Here is a 25385-nt window from a genome sequence, read left to right on the forward strand (position 1 = left end):
TTCCTCTACTATGTACACATGTGGGGAGGCATTATGAGAATTATATCCCACAGTAACACTTCACAACTCAAGAAAGGTTAGAGTGACAGATCAACACTTAATACATGTTCTAAGCATGGACCTGAACTGTGAAGTGCAGGCATTCCCGTGCTGTCCCTGTGCTGTGTAATGGGAAGTGATAAGTGAACTGGGGGGGAGGCAGATGAAACTCACTGTAATTGTCATATTTGCCTGTAGGGAGAGAAAATCTCCTTTAAAATATTTTCAATTGCTCTGCAACAATTACCAACAATTACAATTCATACCATAGATGTCACAGTACTAGCCCCCCAGATTGGCAGTCTCTCTATTAACTGTGCTAACTTTGTACATTATTTACATCTAATTGACAGTATTAAATATGAGGACAGTAATTAAATCCTTTTCGATGAGTACTGTATGAGATATGTCCTAGTTAACATTCTATTTATTGTCTAGTTTAATTCGCAAAACAACTTCATGATAATACTTTCTGAAATCAGAGTGAACAGTTTACTATTCTCACTAGCCAACAGATGAACTGCAATACTGTTAGTATATTTCTTTCTAGAAATCTAGCTGGTCTTTCATTAAATCATCAATTTGTTTAACTGAATTGTTAAAATATTATTTTGATTAAATCAGAAATAGGCTACTGCAAAATTCATCACAGGGACTGCCTGTGCTGGAAATGGTGTTACAATACTCATACCTCAGTCAGTTTCATATTGTCAAAGCCAACAATGACTGAGCAGAAAAATGAAAGTAACAAATTTTTCTAGCCCATACCTGAAGATACAGTGCATTGTGTACACTGTATCTCATCAGAAATGGATCTGGTACTATTGTAAATTAAGGATAGAAGCTATGGTGTACTGGGAGTTGTCCTTGTTTGAGCAATCAGTCCATAGACTGGTTTGATGCAGCCGTCCGTGCCACCCTATCCTGTGTTAATCTTTTCATTTCTACGTTACTGCTCCATCCTACATCTATTCTAATCTGTGTTAGATTTGCACCTACCGAGCTCGATAGCTGCAGTCGCTTAAGTGCGGCCAGTATCCAGTGATATACTAACAATTTGTTGGTTATTTTGATCAAAATAACCAACAAATTGTTAGTATATCATAGCATAGTTCAATACGGATCTAATAATGAGATTAGTTACCTGTAATAAACAGTATCCAGTGATCGGGAAATAGTGGGTTTGAACCCCACTGTTGGCAGCCCTGAAGATGGTTTTCCGTGGTTTCCCATTTTCATACCAGGCAAATGCTGGGGCTGTACCTTAAGGCCATGGCCGCTTCCTTCTCATTCCTAGGCCTTTCCTATCCCTTCGTCGCCATAAGACCTATGTGTGTTGGTGTGATGTAAAGCAAATAGCAAAAAAAAAAAAAAAAAAAAAAATTGTACCTTGGTCTACCCCTGCCATTTTTACCACCTACACTTCCATCAAAAACTAACTGAACAAGACCTGAGTGTCTTAAGATGTGCCCAATCGTTCTCCTCTTGCCAATTCGATTCAGTATCTCTACATTTGTGATTCAATCTACCCATCTCACCTTCACCATTCTTCTGTAACACTACATTTCAAAAGTTTCTATTCTCTTTCTGAGATAGTTATTGTCCATCTTCCACTTCCCATACGATACCACGCTCCAGACAAAAATCTTCAAAAAGTCTTGAATTCCTATGCCAATGTTCGAAGTGAGCAATTTCTTTTCCTAAGAAATGCCTTCCTTGCTTGTGCTAGTCTGCATTTTATGTCCTCCTTACTTCTGCCATCATTAGTTATTCTACTACACAAGTAACAATATTCATCTACTTCATTTAAGATTTCATTTCCTAATCTAATATTTCCTGCATCACCAGACTTCATTTGACTCCATTCCTTTACCCTTGTTTTGGACTTATTTATTTTCATCTTGTACTCCTCCAAGACTGTGTGCCAATACCATTCAGCATTTTCTCCAGATCTTCTGCGGACTCAGATAGAACAACATCATCTGCAAATCTCAGAGTTTTGATTTCCCTTCCTTGGATTGTGATTACTTTTCCAAATTCCTCATTCATTTCCTTTATCACCTGTTCTACGTAAACATTGAAAAGGAGAGGGGACAAACTGAAGCCTTGCCTCACTCCTTTCTGGATTGTTGATGCTTTTTCATACCCTTCGATTCTTGTTTTACCTTAACACATTACAGGATGGTAGTTTACTAAGTGAAATTGAATCAAGGTTTAACAAAGCTAGCACAGTGAGCTCACAGTTGCGATTGGTAACGTTCTTAGAGTTACCTCTCGGACAAAACTTTGTTACATCAATCTGTTTTATGTCAAACTTTGCTGTACAGGAGTGAAAGCTGGGTGAAATAAGTATACCTTATTTGTAAGTTGAAACTAGCAAGAATAATTGATGGTGTCAATAGGTGGGAACAATGACAGGAAGATAATCAGAATGAGGAGATATAGACCAGGTTGTGCGTATAAACCAGCGTATGAGAATAATGGACTCTGCCATATAGGGCGAGAAGTAAAGGGAGACCAAAATTGATAGTTAGGCTCAATGTTCAGTGATTTAAAAATGTGTGTCGAACTAAAGGAGGTCACAGATCTTGTTGAAAATAGGGGATTGTGGAGACGATTGGGTAATTTTCAGAGACTTGCAGACTGAATGCTGAAAGGCATAATAGTCTGTAATGGAGGATGCATGCATGTAAATTACCTAAGGCAAATAATGTTCTAATATGACTGTCCTCAAAACTCTGATCCAAATCCTCTGCTCTCCAGGCTCAGCTTATTATACCGTATAATGCCCAAATATAAGATCTAAAATTGAATATGTCTTCAATATTATTTCTTTAGAAACTGTATCAGAGATTTGTCCCCATAAGCACCACCCTTTAACTAGAACTTCTGAATGAATTTAACTACACATCACAACTGAACAGACAAGAGATAATTGAACAAATATTTCTGCATAAACTCGCAAATAATGGGATAGACAGCTACTTCACAAGGGTCAACCCAAAAGTTGAAAGATAGGCATTACAAAATAACTGAAGAGCACAATCTCGAGTTGAGAGAATATAGCTTAAAAAAAGAAACTAGGTCCTCTGGAAAACTTGGGTAATATGAAGTAATTGAAGGAGAGTTAGAAAATATAATATAATCGCTAAAGCTTATCTATTTATCTATTTATTTGAAACCTCCACCAACTTATATTTCTTATTCATCTGAATTATATGTTAATTGTTATGTTTAGAACAAGATGAAAGGAATATATATATATTCTTAGTGTAAACTGAATACCTCCATGCCTATTGAAGACATGTTTGGATGTGTTGGGTTTCCCTTTATGAGCTTTATATAACATTGTGGTGAAAACCCAAACTTTTTCAAAAATAAGAAATATGGAGAAAGTATGTCCAATTTTTTTCTACCCTTATTAGTTTGCAGACAGATTTCACTTTCTCTATCGTAGACCTAGAGATACTTAGTTCACTACAGATCAGACAGTGGTCTGTATCATTGAAAAATCTCCAAAAAAACCATACATACCTAACAGACTTCCTGAATTCGAAGTCGGTTAAGATATAGTGTATTATGGATCTGGTACCACTAGCCTCTCATGTGTAGCGGTGAATAGCCTTATGCTTGAAGAATGTATTCTTAACTGCTAAACCCATACTAGCTCAGAAGTCCAGCAGATGCTTTCCATTCCCATTAGCTTCCATATCTTCCTGACATTTACCAATCACCCTTTCGTATCCCTCAGTTCTATTTCCAACTGTCATATTGAAATCGCCCATTAGCACTATCCTATCCTTGCTGTTGACCCTGACTATGATGTCACTCAATGCTTCATAAAACTTGTCAAATTCATCCTAATGTGCACCCTCACATGGTGAATACACTGAGACAATTATCATCCTAATTCCTCCAACTGCCAAATCTACCCACATCATTCGCTTTAGAGAGGATGCATGCATGTAAATTACCTAAGGCAAATAAATAGTATTCCTGATAAACAGTCCTACTCCACACTTTGCCCTTCCCTTTTATACACCTGTCAAGTACACTTTATAATCTATCTCGTTCTCATTATCTCCCCTTACCCGAATATCACTTACTCCTAGCACATCCATATGCATCCTCTTTGCTGACTCAGCCAGTTCTACTTTCTTCCATAAGCCCCATTAATATTGATGGCTCCCCATCGAATGCCATTTCTTTTGCCAAGTTGTTTCCAAGGAGTCCCTCGCCTTACAAATGGGAGTGGGACTCCATTACTCCCATAGGTCTGAGGCTTGCTTAAAATGTTCTGACCGAGCTCGATAGCTGCAGTCGCTTAAGTGCGGCCAAGTATCCAGTATTCGGGAAATAGTAGGTTCGAACCCCACTATCGGCAGCCCTGAAAATGGTTTTCTGTGGTTTCCCATTTTCACACCAGGCTGTACCTTAATTAAGACCACGGCCGGTTCCTTCCCACTCCTAGCCCTTTCCTGGCCCATCGTCGCCGTAAGACCCATCTGTGTCGGTGCGACATAAAACAACTAGCAAAAAAAAAAATTGTTCTGAGCTCAGTAAATTAATGAAGCAGGATGCTACCCTACTTACGCACAGTTCAAGTAAGAATCTCTCCTCTAACGGGTTAGGGACCACCGGTGAATTGTATAGTCCTAGCCGCCTGAGCACAAGGAGGGCCATGCTTGAATGTATGCAGTGCTCCTTTGTCCGAGATGCCCATTTCCATTCCATTGCAACTGGTATCCCGACTCTTCAAGACCACTTACTAGGCCACTTAGCCGTTGTCCATGGTTCACGAACTAGGACGTGACTACAGTAACCCACACCATGAACCATTGTAACATACAATAATTTCATTAATAAATATCATATAAATCTTTACTTTTCTTATGGGTGTGACAAATATATTAAAAGCTTTGTAGTTGTCAAATTAATCTATTTGTGTAATATTACATGTCTTCACCAGATATCTTAAAGAATTGTGATAATGGAGTTCTGTAGATGGAGTACTGTTCCATCCACTTTGTACATCTCGTTTATATGGAATATTCATATTCTTTTCTTATTTTTATGTTATTTTTTGTCAGCGTAGTTTGTAAAAGCCATCTGTCATTAGAGATTGTGTCCATTGGTTACACATAAATTACTAAACCAATTTCTGAATGTGGAGAACATCTGATACGAACTGTATTTGTTTCTGATATTCATTTTTTCCCGCTGTGTTGTTTTACTATAAATGATGTGCTGGGGTACGGATAAAGAAAACCACTTGAATAATGTGTCCAGTTCTCGTGTATCACTTTTGAAATTCTTTGTATCTGCAGTATGTTACATTTGTAAATTGCTCATTCAAATGCAATTGAATGTCCTAGGTTGGAGGCAACAGAAAAGCTCGAGAATTCTTGGAATCACAACCTGACTGGGATGATTCAATGTCTATTCAGCAGCGTTACAATACTAAAGCAGCAGCCCTATACCGTGATAAGGTGAGAATTTATATCTGCTCTGTTATGGCTGCCATTAATGTTATAATCCAGTATTAACATTTAACTTTCTTAAAGTAAAACTATTAAAACATTCAAATTGACTTGTCTTCCAAGGAAAACATGAGATAAACAATCTTAATTCTGTTTTGGTTGCACCTATTTGCACCTGTTTTCAATGCCAGCACATTTTTGCATCTTAACTCAATGTCAGCACCTTTTACCATTCTCTCCTACCTCATGTTTTTGCTGCATTGTAGTTCCATAAAAATCTAACGAAGGAAACCAAACATCTTAATTTCCTTTTCTCCCATTTACTGTTTTATAAATGGACAATTTTCCTACTTTCTGTGTGGTTTTGTTAGAATTTACGGTTTTCAGGTTGGTATCACATTTTTGCTTCAGCGCAGTCATGCTAGGCAAAAGCTTTCAGATTAGTTTCAGCCTCAGTGAACTCCCATTAGGCAAAAGGTCCACAGGTCAGTTTGCGCTTTATTGCAGTACAGTTAAGCGGAAGCTTTCGAACAGGAAGAAAAGCGGAAAGTGAAGTCAAATTGACCAGTTAGCAATCCCATCAATCAGTATCACTGCTGTGGTCGGAAACTAATTAAACTTTTGTAATTTTTCAGTCGAGTACACTTTGGCTAGTGGATGGCGCCTTTGTAATAGCCAGTATTCAGCATGTCAAAACAGTGAATGCTAGGAAAATGCATGATGATGATGATAAGCAGTTTAGTGCATCATAAGCAATAAATTTCATAGTGATCCGTATTGAAATACAATTACAAATTAAAAAGCTAAAAATTGTTCTACCTATTCAATATTTTATTTGCAGTATAAGAGCTAAATTATTTTTGGACTACCGTATAATCCTGAATACCACCCGCACTTTTTTCCCCGAAATATTGGTTCTAAATCTTGGGTGCGGGTCGTATTCAAGCCGTGCATTCTCGTAAATATTTACTATGTTTACATGGAGTATTGAAATAGATTTGAATACGGTTACTGTACTCAATATACCACATGTAAATGGGCATTCAGGTCTTACTGTGTTTTAGTTGCGTTCTAGAAAACAATATTGATTTTTTCTCAATATGGTTACAGTAGCATGTAAACGCTAAATGTAAGGTAATGGAATATGGTAAATCAAAGAATATGGGTAATTATGCGGTAAATATGAAAGCCGCTGCTGCGGATGCTCGATCGTCATTTGTTTCACAAGTGTTGCTGGTATGCTGGGTGCGCGAATAGCTGACCTTGCGGGATATCGTACTTTGCAAAAGTCGAGACTGTTGGTTACGGAAGTCTACCTCGCTCACATTAGAGTTCCGTATCTGTCCCATGAAAGTGCTGTCTCGATAGTAAGCGATGGATTCAAAACGGCGTCTGAGGTCATTTAATTTGCGTGAGAAACTTAAAGTTGTAGGCAAAGCTAAAATATATGGAAATCGTGCCATTGGCAGAAAGTACGATATTGATGAATCATGCATTCGTGATTGGTGGAAGAAGAAAAAACTTCTAAAAAATAACGGCGATCGCAGAGCATTCCACAGGCGGAATGCAGTGTTTTCGGAAATTGAAGAACGACCCCACAAAGTTGTGATAGAAAAACGTGAGTTAGGATATGGTATTTCTAGTGAAATGTGTCAGTTGAAAGCACTAGAGATCTCAAAAGATCTCAAAACACAGGGTTTTACTGCAAGCCGCGGATGGATCCGAAACTTTTATCGGAGAAAGGGATTGTGCATTCGGAGATGTAAGTCTATTTCACAACGTCTCCCTGGGGCATATGAAGAAAAATTAATGGCCTTTCAGTGTCATATTATTCATTTCAGGAAGCAAAATTCTTATTTGCTGTCGCAAATTGGGAATGCTGACCGACACCTGTCTATTTTGAAATGTCATTGGAAAATACAGTGGATACAAAGGGTTCTAAAAGTGTAAACATCAGAACAGATGGTAACGAAAAGCAACGATGCACGGTAATGTTGTGCGTATTAGCGTATGGAACCAAACTCCTTCCATATATTATTTAATTATTTAATTTCCGGGTTGAACCGTGTTGTACTTGTCTGCACATCACGTACAGTTTGCCGACGTTTTGAATACATTGCAGTATTCTTTGTCAAGGTGACTGAAATACCCCTAGTCAATCTGAGATAATCAGTCTCCCAGGCAGAAATTACACATATATGGTTCTGAAAAGGAAAACACTTCCGAAAGGAAACTTGTCATCCGGTGTTATTGTTAGAACACGAGTCCGGCTGGATGGACAGCGTGTTAGTTGAGGACTGGGTGAAGTGCGTTTGTCAACGTCGCCCGGGAGCTTTGTTACAAAAACGAAACATGCTTGTGTTGGACAATTACCGAGGACGTACAACTGACTCCGTAAAAGAGATGATGAGGAAAGGAAAAACCGATCTTGCAATAATTCCCGGAGGACTCGCTTCTATTCTACAGCCATTGGATGTGTGCATGTACCCGCCTTTCAAAACTGCAGTGAAACAGTTGTACACCGAATGGATGTCTGATGGTGATCACGCATTAACACCAACCGGACAAGTGAAGAGGCCTGAAGTGGGACTAATATGCAGCTGGATCAAGACCACATGGGTGCGCATTCCCAATGATCTAGTGTCTAAAAGCTTTAAGAACTGTGGAATTTCAAATTCAGTGGACAGGAGTGAGGACGACTATTTGTGAAAAGACACCAGTGATGAAAGTTCCTATGGTGAAACTTCAGATGATGACAGAATTGTGAATGATCTGAGTATTGGACCGATTTTATTTACGATTTTTGTGATAATTTTATTAATTGTAAGCTGTTTGAATTTAGATTTGTGGTATATTTGAGGAAAATTAAATAGGTATGCAAGTTATTTGATTTTTTATATTTTTCCGTATTTTGCAGTCTCAAATTTAGGGTGCGGGTCTTATTCGGTGGCGGGTGATGTTCGGGATTATATGGTAGTTTTGACCTCATGTGGTCATCTTCAGCCAAAAATGTTTATAAAAATTGACAAGTCATCACATGAAAACTTAAAGTGGATGAATATTAAAATCAAGTTCTGTTATACAACAAAAAAGATTAAATTCAGTCTTGCTTGCTAAACATTGTCGAATTAAAATTATATTGCAGTTCTGCTAAAACGTTGGATAAAATTTCATCGTCTTAGGCTTGTGGTTTGCAACATTTAGTACAGAATCACATGATCATATTACATAGCTTGTACCAATCAAGTATTGGATAGGTGTAACCATTTTTGCTTTTTAGCTTTTAATTAGCAGATGATCTGTTCTGTAGTTTCTTAGATGCATTAATAAATGATTCCTCAGTTGTGACAAAGGACGGAGAAGTAACACCTAAACAGGAATTGCAAGATGAACATTTTACTGTGCATGGTCAACTGCCATTACAAAATTGGAGGAACAGTGTCCTCAGAAAGATGTGCAATGGGCTGTTCTAATGGATGTTAAAGAAGAACTGGAGGGTACTGGAAAGCAGAAGCTGGAGCAGAGCTTAGCCATAAACATTGAAGATTTTGCAAGTTGCAATATACAACATTATTGACTACAAACAAAATATGCATCACTTTTATCGGCTGATGTTCCTTTTCAGTATACAAGTACTTACACAGTGATCGGAGGTGCAGCTTCATTGAGAAAGAAAAATTGGCAGATTCTGGACGAGCGACTTTAATAACATTGTAACCAAGCGACTAGCTGCGCGGTTTGGGTCCATAGATAACTGTCGGCTTGCATTTGGGAGATAGTAGGTTCGACAGCCATTCCTATTTGCACACCTGTCAAATGCTGGGGTTGTTCCTTAATTAAGACCGTGGACACTTTCTTCACGCTTCTAGCCTTTTCCTATCCCACCGTTGCCATAAGACGTATGTGTGTCAGTGTGACAAAGCAAATTGTAAATAAATAAATTGTGCTTTGGGACTGTTTTTAGCAGCCTTTTTCAATACATGTGTGAATTTGTGACCTGATATATGTTATCATTTTGGTACAGTTTGTAATGAATATTTACATATTAAACTTGCACCTTTTAAAACTAATGTTTTGCACCTTTTTAACCTGAATTTTGCACCAAAATTCCCAGCTCTACTAATGACGTGGAATTCAGAATTATGCTGCATAAAAATGTAGTGTGATTAACAGTTGACATTTATGTCTGTATTGAGTTTCTCAGATTAATGTTCTTGTATTTATGATGGTGCAGAGATAATTTGTGTTAGGAGACTAGCATAAACTTTTAAAAAATACAGCTTTATACAATATCAGTTCCATTTTCAAAATTGGCAGTGAAATCTCCTTTAGTCAGTTTGATATGCTAGGTAAAAATATAAATACCACTCTGCATTTTATAATGGGTACCACTCCCAAAAAGCTATTTATGAACAATAACAGCTCATGATTTTCAATAACAAATTATAGTACTCAATATCTTGTTTTCACTTCAAATAATATTTTATCAACAAGACTTTTTTTTATTTCTGTTAAATGACTGGTGTAGTTTCATTTCCAAGCTGGAGTTAGTGTTTATGGTTTGTTCTTGGTTACATCACACTTTTTTTTACTGTATTGAAAATAGCATACTAAAAACAAAACAAAAACATTCAGACCTTAGTGATCTTTCCTGAATGGTCTAATTTCCTGTAAATAATGCCTCTGCACACTATAGTATCTCGTATGTCAGCAGCAAATCTCTTCTTGTTTCAGCTTATGAACCCAAATTCAATTTCTTTCAGAAACAGATATAAACTGAATCTTTTTTTAATTGGACAATTTGTTATTGCTAAAAATGCCATACGAAAGTTTACATAGAGTTGGAGGCAAGACTTGCTGTTGGAAAGAAAATTGTGTACTTTCCTACATTTATTATTCACAAACTCATCAGTTTTTTTCTAACTCTTCTTTCCTGATGTTGTAAGCTTCCCTGCTGTATCCCGTTCTTTCCACGTGTTCTAGACAGCTAATCTAGATATGCTGGTAAACTTGCCTTCTCTGTATTCTATTTACCATGTTTATGTTTAGAAATAGTTCTTGAACTACTGTAGCTTATGTTACACTCTCTTTAACTCAGCTCACAACACAAACAAAAATAACTGAAAGACGGGATGCTGTACCATCATTGAGCTTGGTACACTTAATGCTTTAACGTATTATCGTTTAATATAACTACACATTCCGTTAAGTGAAGTACTTCGCATACCCTCTAGAAACCTAATATTGTTAATTATTTGGAATGCTGAAAGCAAATGTTCGGTGAACTATAGAACTGTATATTGTCAAAGTGCACAAAGACGACAAAGAACACTAAATTTTTACAAGTTGCCTAATGTCGCACTGACACAGATAGGTCTTATGGCTACAGTGGGGTAGGAAAAGGCTAGGAGTGGGAAGGAAGCAGCCGTGGTTTAACTATGGTACAGCCCCAGCATTTGCTTTGTGTGTAAATGGGAAATCACCGAAAACCACCCACAATCACCCGAAGGAAAGTTCACAGTTGCGCGCTCCTAACTGCACGGCCATCTCACTCAGTAAGAACATTAGCCAATTGGCTCAGTTTCTGCCATTTGCTTTACGTATGCTTTTGTTTAGAGCTATATTGATGTTAAGGTTAAAACTTTACTAACTAGTTCGCAAAAGAGAGGTTAAAAATCCAACATGGTGCAGTTCACATGACACCACAGCATGCTATACAAGGCTACCAACTTAGGAACTTGTGTCAGGCTAGTGACAACAGCATTGGTCTGGATTGGTTAGGTCTGGCTAGTGGCAAGACCACTGATCTGGATTGGTTAGGTCTGGATCGGGCGAGTTGGCTGTGCGGTTAGGGGCACACAGCTGTGAGCTTGCATCCAGAAGGTAATGGGTTCGAACCTCACTTTCAGCAGCCCTGAAGATGGCTTTCTGTGGTTTCCCATTTTCACGCCAGGTAAATGCTGGGGCTGTACCTTAACTAAGGCCATAGCCGGTTCCTTCCCATTCCTAGCCATTTCCTATCTCATCGTCGTCATAAGACCTATCTGTGTTGGTGCAATGTAAAGCAAATCATCAAATCGTAAAAAGAAATATACATATATCTGTATTTTAAAAAGGTTAGGTATGGCTAGTGACAAGATCATTGACCGGGATTGGTTAGGTCTGGTTAGTGACAAAAAAGACCAGTGGGCTGGATTGGTTATATATGGCTGTTGATCAGACCATTGTCTGGAGGGGCAAGCAAAAGGGGGCGTTAGCTCCCAGGTTAGAGCCGCAAAGCAGCCCATAGGCCTCTAGTATCCCATGACAGTATTAGCTGGGAAAAGACCATTGGATAGTTTACATTGCAGATACTGCAACTACAACCAGCACACGCCATGACGTGTTACTTTCAAACTGCACTTTCATTATTTTCATGGAATGTGGTAGCATTGTGCTACATGTGATGCAAGCTCTATCCGAGGCAGTAGGTACAGGCCTGCAGGCAAGAGGAACACAGGAAATGGCCACATTTCAGAGATTAATGTAGTGTCAGTTTTACATTTTCTGTATGAAAATATTTCTGGGGCACGATGGTAGGTCTCTGGCAATATGAAGGCAAGATTTCTCCTCTTTTCTACTTCAGGTATCACGTCACTCCATTTTTACATGATTTTCACCTTACTAGGAATGCGAACGAGCTAGTGAAGTGTAACCATTAAGACTAACAGACTATACTTTATCATAAAAAATCATAGTCAATAGAATTTTAGGGAGTGTATCAAATCCTAACAAAGGGTTTAGGTTGATGTATAAATTAAAATCCATCAGTTCAAATTCTTCTTCCATGCTTTTTCAGATTTCTGCTCTAGCTCAAGGTCGAGATTGGAGTGTTTCCACATCACCTGCCCAGAATTATTCCAGCAGTAGAATTATGAGTAACTCTTCTGTATCTCCCTCGTCAGCAAGAGGTTCCTCTGATGGAGGAAGCTATCATGGTAGTAGGGAGAATGGTGACATCAGTGGTTACCAGTCAGGAGGCGGAGGTTACCAAAGTCTGGAATATCAGCAGAGCAATAAGGATCAAAAGGAACAGTTCTTTGCTCGTAAACAACAAGAGAATTCTATGAGGCCAGAGTAAGTTCCAGAAACTTGCTGTAATAATGTGAATTAACCCCTTAAGCAGGGAGCTCGGTACACATTAGCTCACTCTCAGGTGGGGAGCGATTTCCCTGATTGAAGAAAATATTTAATTACTTGATTAAAAACAATCTTACACTAAAATGAACTATTGAAGGGCCAAAAGAGAAATATTTACTTGAGTATAATGTATTTCATTGTTGAAAAATTTGATTACTTTAATTTTTCAATACTTTGTGCAAAAACGTACTAAGTGCTTTCACACTGTGAAATCGAGATTGCTTCTTCCTAACAGCAAAGCTCTGGTTTTTGTTTATATAGTAACTTTCACCTGAATATTTTAGACAGTTTACTATCAATCTCTGCCTGTAAATAAATGTTTCTGTATATGTAAACTGTAGATTTACAAAGTTTACATGTACTTAAAAGATGTACAATGGAATAAATTATAATACTCATGAAATTTTCTGTTATGTTGGTTAGCGCTTTTGAGGGCTCAAGTTTATATAGCCTCCCTACAATTCATAAGTGACATAAACGGACTATATTACACTACAGTACAGGTAATACAGTATTTACCGTCTTTACAGTGTTATGTCTTTTACAGCTGTTCATTATGATACACACGGAAGCAGGTCATGTTATATAACATGTCTCGCCTTCGCATAATTTATATAATTCCGTTTCGAAACGCGATCGTTTTCTTGTTATGTAAAATTTCCACCCTAGCCACCCTTTCCATAGCAACAGGTTCTCATCAATTGACATTTTTCCATCAGGGGTATACGCTTCCAAAAATTTTGCTAACAGGTGGTCTAATACTGGATTTATCTTGTATATTTTGGAAGGAAGTTATGCATTATTCACCCCATTGTCGGAGATAATGAAAAAGCTGTGGAGGAAAATCTAATAATAATAATAATAATAATAATATTGGCTTCGTGTCCCACTAACTACTTAGGGTTTTCAGAGACACTGAGATGCCGGAATTTAGTCCCGCAGGGGTTCTTTTGCATGCCAGTAAATCTACTGACAAGAGGTCGACATATTTGAGCACCTTCAAATACCACCGGTCTGAGCCAGCTCATAGAAAATAGGCGTAGTGAACAAGTGCTTGCGAGAAATAGTATCCTAATTTAGGTTTCTGTGCAATCCCCTGCGGCAACAGTATGGCCATAAGAAGCTTTATTTCGTCCTTATTTGTCCGGACACGGTCTTGATCTCGATTCCTCGATTCCTTCCTTTCGTCTTACTAAACTGGTTTTTAGGTGCGATTTCCTGCTCGGCATCTTTTGTCTGTTCAGCTATGTTCCGACATATCTTGTCATAAAAAGTAATTAAAATATTTCGCTCAGTTTTATTTTCCCTAAAAACACTCTCTTTACATCACGATGGAAATTTGTATCAGAGCGGGAATTTCTTTGTCCATTTTCAGTATAAGTTGACGAAGAACTTGCAATGGTTGGATTGTAATCAGTATTATCGTCACAACTGCTACTGTCATGATCGCTACTTGAACTGGAATCGAACATGTGTTATCTCTTTTGCGACTGCTGAACATTCACATCAGCTACGCCCAAACCCTGTATATTCGAGCCTGCAGTACTTATTCCAGGTATTTTCTTGTCACCAATTCTCCGTCGGCAGAACTTACTTCACTAATATCACAATTCTCCCCACTAAATTCCAACATTTCGTTTATCATGACCCGTAAATCATCTTCCTCTAACAGTGGGGGCCGGTAATTCGTTATAGATATTTTAGCGGGAAAAAATGTAAGAAAAAGGATCAAATAGAACCCTAGTCTCAGCAGTTTGGACGGAAAACATGAAATATGACTGTATTACGGATGTGTACGATAAAAAAAATGTTGTGTAACCCGCGATAAACACACACTCCAGTCGTGAAGGAAGAACTCAAGATTGGGGATAATAAATCAGGTCACAGTTCTAAAATGTCATCAGAGAGGTCTGTTCAGTGTCATAATCTCTAGAAATCCCTTCTACAGCAATATTATTACATCCCAGGGACGATTAGGCGATGAGCTAAAGCTTCAGCGCGGACCTATTAGGCCTTAGGTCGTTCTTGCCCGGACTCAGCTGCGTTCTTTATGTTGCAACTCGTGGATGACACATTGGTATTGGGAGAACATAGTTGAAAAAATTCAAATCAGAGGGCAGAATCATACAGAATACGCTGCTGAAAAGAAAATAAAGCTCTGCAGGCAGTCAACTGAGAAAAAAAAAAAAATTTGAATTGGTGGATATATCCGCGTTCCCCACCGAGCAAGCGACTTGTAGCCGCTGATCTCGCCGCATCGCCCACCGAATGGGTTAAGAGTTTTGAAAGAAGTAACCAGAACAGCTCAGTGCACATACTAAGTGTACTCAAAACTGTTTCTTGAAAGGATTTTCTGTGGTTTCCTTATTCCAATTCTGTGTAAACACTGGGTTAGTGCTTTTCTCATAAGTCATTGTCTTTTCTTTCTGTATCTTAACTCCAGTGTAGACGGTATCTGAGGTAATTTAGACCAAGGGCACCTCAAGTAACATTAAACTCAAATTAGAACCTGTAGCAAATCGTGGTGTTCGGTGAAAATGACTAAGTTGTTACTTCTTACGTAATGCAGATATTTAATTAATTTAACTTGTCTTATAAAAAATATAAATTGTATGCACATTACTTAACAGAGTTGGTCTTAATAACGATTTCAAAATAAAATGAAATTTTCTTTGCTAGGAAGTTCTGTATGTTGTGTGTGCCACTTGTTACCTCTCTTTTTAGCCACTATGTTGTGCCTCAGTCAAAGCAAATCGTGCGCCGTGGATTCCTCTTATCCTGTGGAGGCTAGAGTGGCTTGATTGCGCATAGGCCATCTACATGAGAAATGTGTTCAACACATTCATTATCACTTTCATCACAGACTTCCAAATATAAAAAGCTATGGAGGTGTTGTGAAGTGCTATTACACAGTTCTTTTACTAGCCCTGATCAAGGTTGAAGTTATGTTTTACCAGCGTGATAGCTGTTTTCAGTGGAGGATGTCCTGTTGCTTTCATTTCCAGTAATGTCCTCATGGATTAGTACCTGATGCTTTACGATGATAGTCTTGTATTCCCTGACAAAGGGATTGGTAGAATGTGGCTCAGGGCTGGTATCTTGAACATTGGGGTTCACTTGATTGACATGATTGATTAAAAGGAGAGTATAAGCTATAACAGTGCTCAATATAGATTTAATTCCATTTCTGGTCAATGACATTTAATGTTTAAATATAACAACCTTGTGTTGATAAACATGTATAAGAACATCTGAGGGTCAAAATCCTAGTTCCCATATCGCTCTATCTATAACAGTTGTTGAAATGTTAAATCCTGTTGGTGGATGATTCCATTACTTTTTTTTACATATCAGGCAGTTTGGCCTAAGAGTGATTTTTACCATTGTTTTTGCAATCTATAATCCACTTAATGCTTTCTCTTTTCTACCAGTGATGTTCCACCTAACCAAGGAGGACGGTATGCTGGTTTTGGTTACACAATGGAAGCTCCTCCGCGTAGCAGTTCACAAGAATTCTTTGATACTGCTGTATCATCCTTAGCTAGTGTAAGTTAAAATTACTTCCACATTTTTATATATACAGTGGTTGAAATTATTAGTACATACATTCTTTTTGGTTAGTGAATGATTGAAGAAATAAAACAACGTTCATAACCCATGTATAAAACAACATGTGGGAAAAATTGAGGATACTGCCATATTTTCTCGCATAATTAACGTCCTTGCATAATTTATGCATTCCAATACTTTTGGGCCCAAAATGGAGGAAAAGGAATGTTCATGTATTTGACGCACCTACTCCTTCGATCATCCATCACGCAGCTCCGGATGCATTTTGAAATTTCAGCTACTCAGGTAGCAGCCTTCCTATTGCAAAACCGGGCATTCTAAATACAGTAGAACCTCAATCATTCAAAATCGGTTAATTCAAAATCTCGCCTAATTCGATGCAGCTCTCGTTCCCGGAAACATGAGGTACGGTTTTGCATGTTATTTAAATTGTTCAATTCGAAATATGGATAATTCGTAATTCGAAGTACAGTGTCGGTCCCATTGCCGAAATTCAGACTTTTAATTCGAAATTGCCTTTACATTTTTGAAAAATTAGTATTTTACAGAGTAATTTAAATTTAAAATTTGTCCGCATCATGAAAGGATGAATCTTCCGAAACATGCAGGGCTAACTTTCCGCACTTTCACCCACTTCGGCGTGCCTACAGTGTGCTTCATATCTGGTAAGTTCAAGTGGAATGTTAATTATTTTGTATTCAGCATTTTAAAAGGAACGCCACAATATCACGTTGCAGGCAATATGCGGAGAGGTAGAATCCGCGAACACTGGCGATGCCGACAGTTGGCAAAAACGCGTGGCTTATATAATAAATTCTTACGCACCAAACAGTATTGTCAATGCCGATGAAACTGCATTGTTTGTTTTATTTTTTTTAAATGCTGAGGCCAAACGAACTTAAGGTTTTAAAGGAGAGAATTGCCAGCCGGAAAATGTACTGTGTTGCTATGCAGTGCACACGGAAGCAAGAGACTTCCTTCCCCTGTCGTAGGAAAGTTCAAAAAGCCACTATGTTTTAAGGGCATCAGGCACTTTCTGTGCAAGTACAAGGCATCTGAAAATGCAAACGGTACAGCAATGCAAGAGATAAAGCATTTGCAGAGGGGAGCCAGCATAATTTGTCCTCATCTTTGAATCTTGTTTTTTTTCTTTTCCTTTCATTGTGTGAAGTTATGTTTGCCATTGTTTTATCCAAGTGTATTATTTGAATAATGTAAATGCACCTTGTTGGATACATTTCTGAAATAGTGTTTTCCTTGGCAATTGAAAAGTTTAAAGTGAGAATCAAGGTGATTGCATGCATTAATGGGTCTTAGAATATATTGTTACTCCGCAAGGGATGGCATTTCCGAATTACGTGTTGGCAGTTAATTCGAAATCACGTAATTCGAAGTCCGATTTTTGCGTCCCAACAACCAGTCTGGTACAAAGTTTTTATGAGTGTTTCGGGTACGAGACTTTTGTTTTCTGTTATCTCAAAATTGTTTGTTAGTCCACAATGAGCAAGAATTAGAGTAATACTGCATCACATAAACTCGCGATGGTCCGTTACGCCGTTGGGCATAGGACAGAGAGCTGCAAGTATTGTGTCCGAATGCAATGTGCACTACCGCGGTAACAGAGAAGTGCATTTCAAGCAACTGACAAGTCTTGCAAAGCATTTCGTGGACCAAAAAGCAGCAAATTTCTGAAAGTAGATGAGGATCTGCTTAAATATTATTTCATTCTGCAATGTTGGATATGCAGTCTCACAAAATGCTGTATTTAAAGGACGAGAAGTAGCTGCTGCACATGGAATCAATGCGTCGGATTTGAAGGTTAGCCGAGGACTTTCTCTTCAATGAAGAACAGCATTACCGAATGATTTCAACCAAAAAGTAATTGATTTTCATCGCTTTGTTATTTAAAAGCATAAAGTGAAGGAATATTTGCTCTCCTGAATAGGAACCTCAGGTCAGACACCAGTCAGTTTCCATATGCCACAAAGTCAAACAATCAATAAGAAAGGGACATGGAGTGTTATCGTACGTACTGCCGGAAGCAAAAAACAACTATACTCCACACGGCTCTACTTCTAAATTGACGTTTCGGCAGATTTTGGCTCTGCCCGGTGGTTATGCGCTGAAGCATAGACATCCAACCAATCCCAAGTTGTTATTCATATCAATTTATATCGGCACAGCACGATCTTGAAACCTAGTTACCAACTCTAAGGGTGGCGTGCACCAACCAAGAGTAAGTTCTACTTCTGTAGTAAAATACTCCTGAAGTCAGCATTCGGCGACTTCCATACGAGAGTAAATTACTTCCGAAGTATTTTAGTCCTTTCAGATACTCCTGGAGTAAATTACTACAAGAGTAAAATGTTGAAGAGCACCATCTTGTAGTATATTACTAAAGAAGTAAATAACGCACGAATATAGGTTAGAATTTACTCTCACGTCGTGCGTGGAGTAAGCTAGGATCAGACTTGTTGACTAAGTATCGTATACGAGAGGAAGAAGTTTCAAACTTGGTTATGGATTACTTGGATTATATTGACGATCTCAACGAAGAAAACGACGGGAATATAATAGTGCGTACAGTGCGTGAAAGGCGAGATCCGTATGATATGTACACGGAGAGAGAGTTTAAGGAACGTTTTGGCCTTAGGAAGGAATCCTTTACCTTCCTTCTAAATCTACTTGTAGATAATTTACAACAAAATTCAGACAGAAATTCAGCTGTATCTCCCAAATTACAGTTGTTGTGTGCCCTGCGAGTGTTTCGTACTGGAACATTTCAGTTAGTTGCCGGTGATCTAATAAACGTTCACCGCACGACTGCTGGCCGTATATTTCATCGCGTGGTTAGAGCAATAGTGAGGTTAAGAGGGAGGTACATACATATGCCTGCAAATGACGATGAATGTTCTGAAAATAAAAGGAAATTCTTCACGTTGGCAGGTTTCCCACACATCGTGGGTGCAATTGATTGTACGCATGTTCCCATTTTGTGCCCTCCCGGTGACAACGGCGAACTTTTCAGAAATCGGAAGGGGTATTTTTCTATAAACACACAAGTTATTTGTGATGCAAGTATGAAGATCATGAATATTGTTTGCCGATGGCCTGGTTCTACGCACGATGCACGAATATGGGACAATAGTGCTGTTGCAGCGAACTTTGAGAATGGTTTATATAATGGAATGTTAGTGGGAGATAAGGGTTATGCCTATACGAAATTCCTCATGACACCACTCCTACAACCAAATACACCCGCTGAACACCGGTACAACACTGCTCATGGAAAAACCCGCAATGTTGTGGAACGCACTTTTGGAGTGTGGAAAAAAAGATTCCAAATCCTTGAAAAGGAAATGCGCTTCACGCCTACAGCATGCGGCAACGCAATAGTAGCTACGGCAGTCCTCCACAATTTCGCTCTGGATGTAGGCGATATGTATGAAGAAAGAGACTTCTTCAATAACAACGAAAACATTCAATTTGTGAATCACGGAGAAAATATAGCAGGAAATGCCATTCGGCGAGCTATTATAAATGATTACTTTTCATGAATGTGAAAACCAGTTAGGCCTAGTGCATTTTTCCATGTTCCCTTGTAAATAAAGACAGTATTATGAGAACATTTTGCTCTAAATTAAACTAAATAAAATGTGAACTAAATAATATAATAATATTTAAACTGTAAATAAACATACTTTATATGAAATTACTGACAAAACTGGTAAACAATATAGGGTGAAAATATTTACACATTGCTCGAAATTTCAATCCGCCGTTTCAGATACAACTTCACACACTTCACTCGCGTGATCTAAGTAAGTCACAAAGTTGACTGAGTTTTCTGCGGGCATTGACCATATTTTGTTCTTTAATACTTCTAAAACGTCTATTTTCATTTTGTGTACTTCTTCTTGCATTTCTCTCTCTCTCTGCATTATTGACATCTTCTCTTCGTGTTCTATGCGAAGGAAGTCCAGACGCATCTTATGCAGCTCTTCGTGCCGCTTATGTATCTCACTGTCCTGTCTGCTAGGGCGTCTTCTAATTCTTTCAGTACTTCCAAGATCTGTAATACAACAAAATACGGTATTTGTCTTTACCACAGCATAGCCATAAAAATGTCAGCACGTACACTTAAGAGGTTTATGAACAATTTCAACAATATTTTCTTATCGAATAAGAGTTAATTTTACACTTACCAACTTTCGGACTTCCAGCAGTATCAGTGATAGAAATTTCAACGTCATGATCCACCGGAATGTCTAGACTTGGGCCCACTTCTTTATCATTATACATATTATCAGCGTAAGTGTCATCAGCTCCGTGTATAGGCTTGTTATTATTATTATTATTATTGTTGTTGTCGTCTTCCATGTGATTACCTGCTATCGCATCATCATCATCATCATCATGAACTGAATTAATACCACCGAAAACCTGTGGCATTATTTCAATAATTATTTTTGATATATCATCAACGTGCGTTATTTGTGGACCACCACCAGTTTTAATTTTTTCCCGAGTGTGCGTGGCTTTCTGCTTCTTAGCCTTCGCTTTTAGGTCCTTCCACAGAATTTTAATTTGTTCTTCAGTGCGTTTACCGTCACTCGAAGCATTGAATTCTTCTGTCACGGCTTTCCATGCATTTCTTTTTTTATCCAGCATCTTTACATCGTGTTTCTTACACTCTACATCCTTCGCATACATCCTCATTATCTCTACTAGCAAGCATTTATCTTTTTCGCTTACGTTTTTCCCCCGTTTCCTATCGCACATAACCTTATCCATTTTTATTTCTTTAAAGAACACAACACTACTCCGCGAGTAACGAGCGCTACTTCTGTAGTAGTAACTAAAAGAGTAAATTGTACTTCAGCTCACCGACGTTACTTCCGGAGTAAATAACTACCGTAGTAGTTTACTTCTGTAGTATGGACTTCTTTAGTAGACGCTACTTCCGGAGTAATTTACTCTAAGATGGTGCACGCCACCCTAATAGTTGCATTCACCACGTGGTTAACCTATCTACCGCAGCGTGTGTGGTATTCGGTACAGTTCGCGATCTTTTGCATTTTCCTTCAGTAATTAGTGTGTTTTTCATATTGTTGGGGGTTTTAGTGACTCTGAGATCAATGGAGTGTTCCCTTTGTAGGGCATAACCTCCTTCCTGTGCCAGCCATTAGTATGTTTTTTCCTCATTCTCTTTTATTCTCAATAATATATTCTCTTATTAGTGCCAGATGTTGTTAGTAAGTGTAGTTTTTGAGAATTTTTTTTCAATCCATATTCATTAGTTTCTCTGAGTATGGTTATTACATTTTAAAAGGGCTGTTTACCACGGTCGTTCGGCATCAGCTATTCTCGTGGGCGTAAAGCGCTGACAACAGAGGAAAGGTGATGCTCATTTGTTTTGCAAAACTTCAATTTAGAAGTAAAGCCGTGCGGAGTATATGTACTGCAATGCTTGCTGTAACAGGTGATGGCAGAAAGCTTGCACCTTACGTTGTTCTAAAATGAAAAACAATGCCTAAAGTAAAATTTCTGCGAGGGATCCACGTTCTTATCCAAGAAAAAGGGTGGATGGACACGTCATCATACAAGATTGGATGCAAAATGTCTGGGGAAATTTAGCAGGGTGCCTCCTCTGATGCTCGGCCCTTCTCATATTGGACAGTTTTCTTTCTTGCCAGTATGTCATTATGCACTTACATGAATTGTACTTTTATTAGTTCATGTTTATTTCACTTAGGTCATATTGCCTGCTCGTAATGGGAAGAATATTTCCCAGTGTTTGTACTTCCAACCCACGTGTCCAACTTACCTGATGTACCCTTTTTGACTTTTCAGAAAAAATCTCACTCCGGAATTTTACACTAAAATATGATAACCGAAAATGAGTTGAACCAATTGTGAGAATATTATATTTGATGTATCTTTTAAATGTTAATTAATTGTAAATAATTTTTTTAATATCTGAATTCCTCTAATAATTTATGCACCTGAAGTTTTCGCTTGTCTTTTTAGTAAAAAAAAGTGCGTTAATTATGCGAGAAAATACGGTAATTCAACCGTCTGCGTACAAGTGTGGATTGATTAGATGTAATTTTAACAGTGGGTTCATTAAATGCATTTTTTTTTTCAAACAGTAGGAATTAATGGACCATTTTTTAGACATTGAATGTTCAGGATGGCTCTTAGTTATCACATTTTGCTTGAAACTATGAGGGACCGAGCTCGATAGCTGCAGTCGCTTAAGTATTCAGGAGATAGTAAGTTCGAACCCCACTGTCGGCAGCCCTGAAGATGGTTTTCCGTGGTATCCCATTTTCACACCAGGCAAATACTGGGGCTGTACCTCAATGTAGGCTACGGCCGCTTCCTTCCCACTCCTAGCCCTTCCCTGTCCCATCATCGCCATAAGACCTATCTGTGTCGGTGCGACGTAAAGCTACTAGCAAAAGAAAAAACTATGAGGGAAGTTGGAAATGAAAGGGGTAGTGAATATTAATAACATACGCAGTGCAGGTGTATCTCACAGATATAGAGTGGTTGCAAGATTGTAAAAGATATCCATTAAACTAGCAAGCTTGCCTTGTATGAAGCCAACTGGGAAACTGTTGCTACTGGAATTCAAGTGGTTTCAGTGAAAATCGGGTTATTAAAGAGCAGTGGTAGAAACATGCATTCACAATAATGAATTCTGATTCATTATTTTAACCCTCCAAGTGCTGATCATTTCACTCTTTAAGTACTAAGCATTCTTAAGGCAGCATTGCAGATACATTTTTAAAATATTATGATAAATACAAATTTGTAACTACATATGGCATTTTATACATCAGTTTGTTCAGGAAGAATTAGAGAATAAGATAAGAGTAGGACGTTTTACTTACAAGTATCCATTAAAAATATAGTGGATAATTAGTCATATTTTAAAAAAAATGATATTCCAAATTTCAAGGTTGGTCACAAGCACAACATTACCTGAAATTAAATTCCAAGATATACAAAATGTGCCAAATTTCATTACAAGCACAATGATATATAATAATAAAAATTCCAGTTAATAATAAAAAGACACTGGTAAAAAGTCTATATGAATTACTAGCGTACCATATCTGAATCGGCTTCTTCGCAGGTTGCTTTCCTTTTCTCCCCTTTCATTGCCCTCCAAAAGTGTTTCAATTGGTTGTAGCAGGTAGGATGTACTCCTAACTTGCACCCTGGGCACCAATAGCGGCTTCTTTTGGTCATTTGTGGAGAAGAACATTCAAGTGCAAGGTAGCTTCGTTAGTGTGTGCTTCATGTCTCCAGCTGGTCCTGGAGTTGGTTCAGGTTGCAGGTTGTCTTCGTCTTGCTCACCATATGCTAGAGCTTCTACAACACTCACAGTAAAGCTGTATTTGCTTTCTGGATTTGTTGTATTTAATTTATACAATATGTAGGCATTCAATAGTGCCATATCCAAGAAATTCTCAAAAATCTTTCTTCAATATTTCCTACGCTGGTGCAGGTAAGATGGTACACGGATTTATCTTTTACATCCACTGCCCCCATATGTAAGTTATATTCATTTATTAGGGCGGGTTTTATTGCTTCAATATCACTTTTGCGGCTACGGATGACTCGGTCATCTGCAGGAAAAGCTGTTGAAATGAGGTACACCGGTTTTCTTTACATCCCACAAGTAACACTTTTTGTTTCCAAAAATATACTGTTTCTTTTGATCCCAATTTACTTCCAATAACTCTGACAGGTCTTTCGAATTATTTTCACTGTGCCAGTTATATATGTTAGATTGTTGTGTAGTTTTTCTGCCAAGGGAAGTTTAGTGTACCAATTATCAGTGTACATGTGGTAATACTTATTCAGGAGTTGACACTTATTTAGTAAATGAAAAACCACCTTTTGAGTAAAAGCTTCATCTACCCCATCCCGTAAAAAATCTTTGCCACTGTATAGCTCAGAGTGTAGAACATAACTCGACTGGCTATCTCACAGCTCGAACTTTTTAATACTGAAACGAGCATGTGTCTTGTTGGGTAAATATTTTATGAATGCACACCGATTCTTCATACCAGTCATAGATTCATCTATGGGTATGTTTTGAAAGGGTACGAAAAATTTCTTGAAGGCTTCATTCATCATATTGTAAAAGGGTCTGACTTTATACCAGGGGTCATAACCAGGCTGGTCTTTGGGTTCTCTTTTTTGTGGGCTGATGTGGAAATTTGCCCGAAGTGCTTGAAATGTATTTAGGGACATATTCTCTTCAAATAGAGGATTCTCTGTGATTCAGCAGATGTCCAATAATGTTTATAGTTTTTCTTGTAAGAAAGGCCCATATTGATTATAACTGCGATAAACTTTTTTTTTTTTTGTGACATTAACCCATCTTCGAAGTCTACTGTAGGAACTTAGGGTACCTGCTGTTATTCTTTTATCTATTTGCTCATGGGCATAAGCATTTGTTTCCCTAACAAGTAGGGACCACACAAGATCTGTAAAAGAGATAAAAGTACACTACTGGTGAACTGTTTCTGTCAGGCAAGTTTCTTACTCCAGCATTTCTTACTTGGAAATTGTTAGTTCCATCAAATGCTGGTTCAGGAGGATAAACCCTCACCCAATGTCCTTTGTCATTATTAGGCCTACGGGGTTGATTAGGAGCTGGTTGAGAGTCATCATCAGACTCAGAGAGTGTCTGTTGTGGTGGGCCATTAGGTCTAGATGTGCCTGGTAGGGTTAGCACGTTTGGATTGTCTACATCACTACTTGACGCATCACTTTAGTCATGGGTATCTAAATTAGGGTCATATTCTTCCCCACTTCCAGAAGAAAAGTCGTCTGATGATAGATCATCAGGAAAATCTTCTACATTACCAATGTAGTCTTCACTTTCATCACTCCCAAGCTCCTCCAATGCTTCTCTAATTGCACTTGAACCACTTAGTTCACTCATGTTTATAATAATCACTAAACTAAAATAACCCAATTCAAATAGAGTAAATCAGCCACACAATCACAAATCAGCTAGCAAACAATAACCTTCAAACGCGCAAAGCAACAGCGCAGTTTGAGCAGACGTAAACAAGGACCAGTTCACAGCTG

At 38.2% G+C, this 25385-nt stretch overlaps 1 protein-coding gene across 1 annotated transcript in view; it reads left to right on the top strand.

The window, feature by feature from the left end:
* The window catches only part of ArfGAP1 (ADP-ribosylation factor GTPase-activating protein 1), an 82956-nt gene that overhangs the window by 4795 nt on the left and 52776 nt on the right, over positions 1 to 25385 (top strand). The window contains exons 3-5 of the mRNA XM_067146797.2: positions 5415 to 5528; positions 12358 to 12635; positions 16130 to 16244. Of these exons, the coding sequence (XP_067002898.2) occupies positions 5415 to 5528; positions 12358 to 12635; positions 16130 to 16244 (507 nt within the window). The remainder of the gene's footprint in view (positions 1 to 5414; positions 5529 to 12357; positions 12636 to 16129; positions 16245 to 25385) is intronic.

The sequence above is a fragment of the Anabrus simplex genome, chromosome 5 (assembly GCF_040414725.1).
Source record: "Anabrus simplex isolate iqAnaSimp1 chromosome 5, ASM4041472v1, whole genome shotgun sequence".
Classification (NCBI taxonomy): Eukaryota; Metazoa; Arthropoda; class Insecta; order Orthoptera; family Tettigoniidae; genus Anabrus; species Anabrus simplex.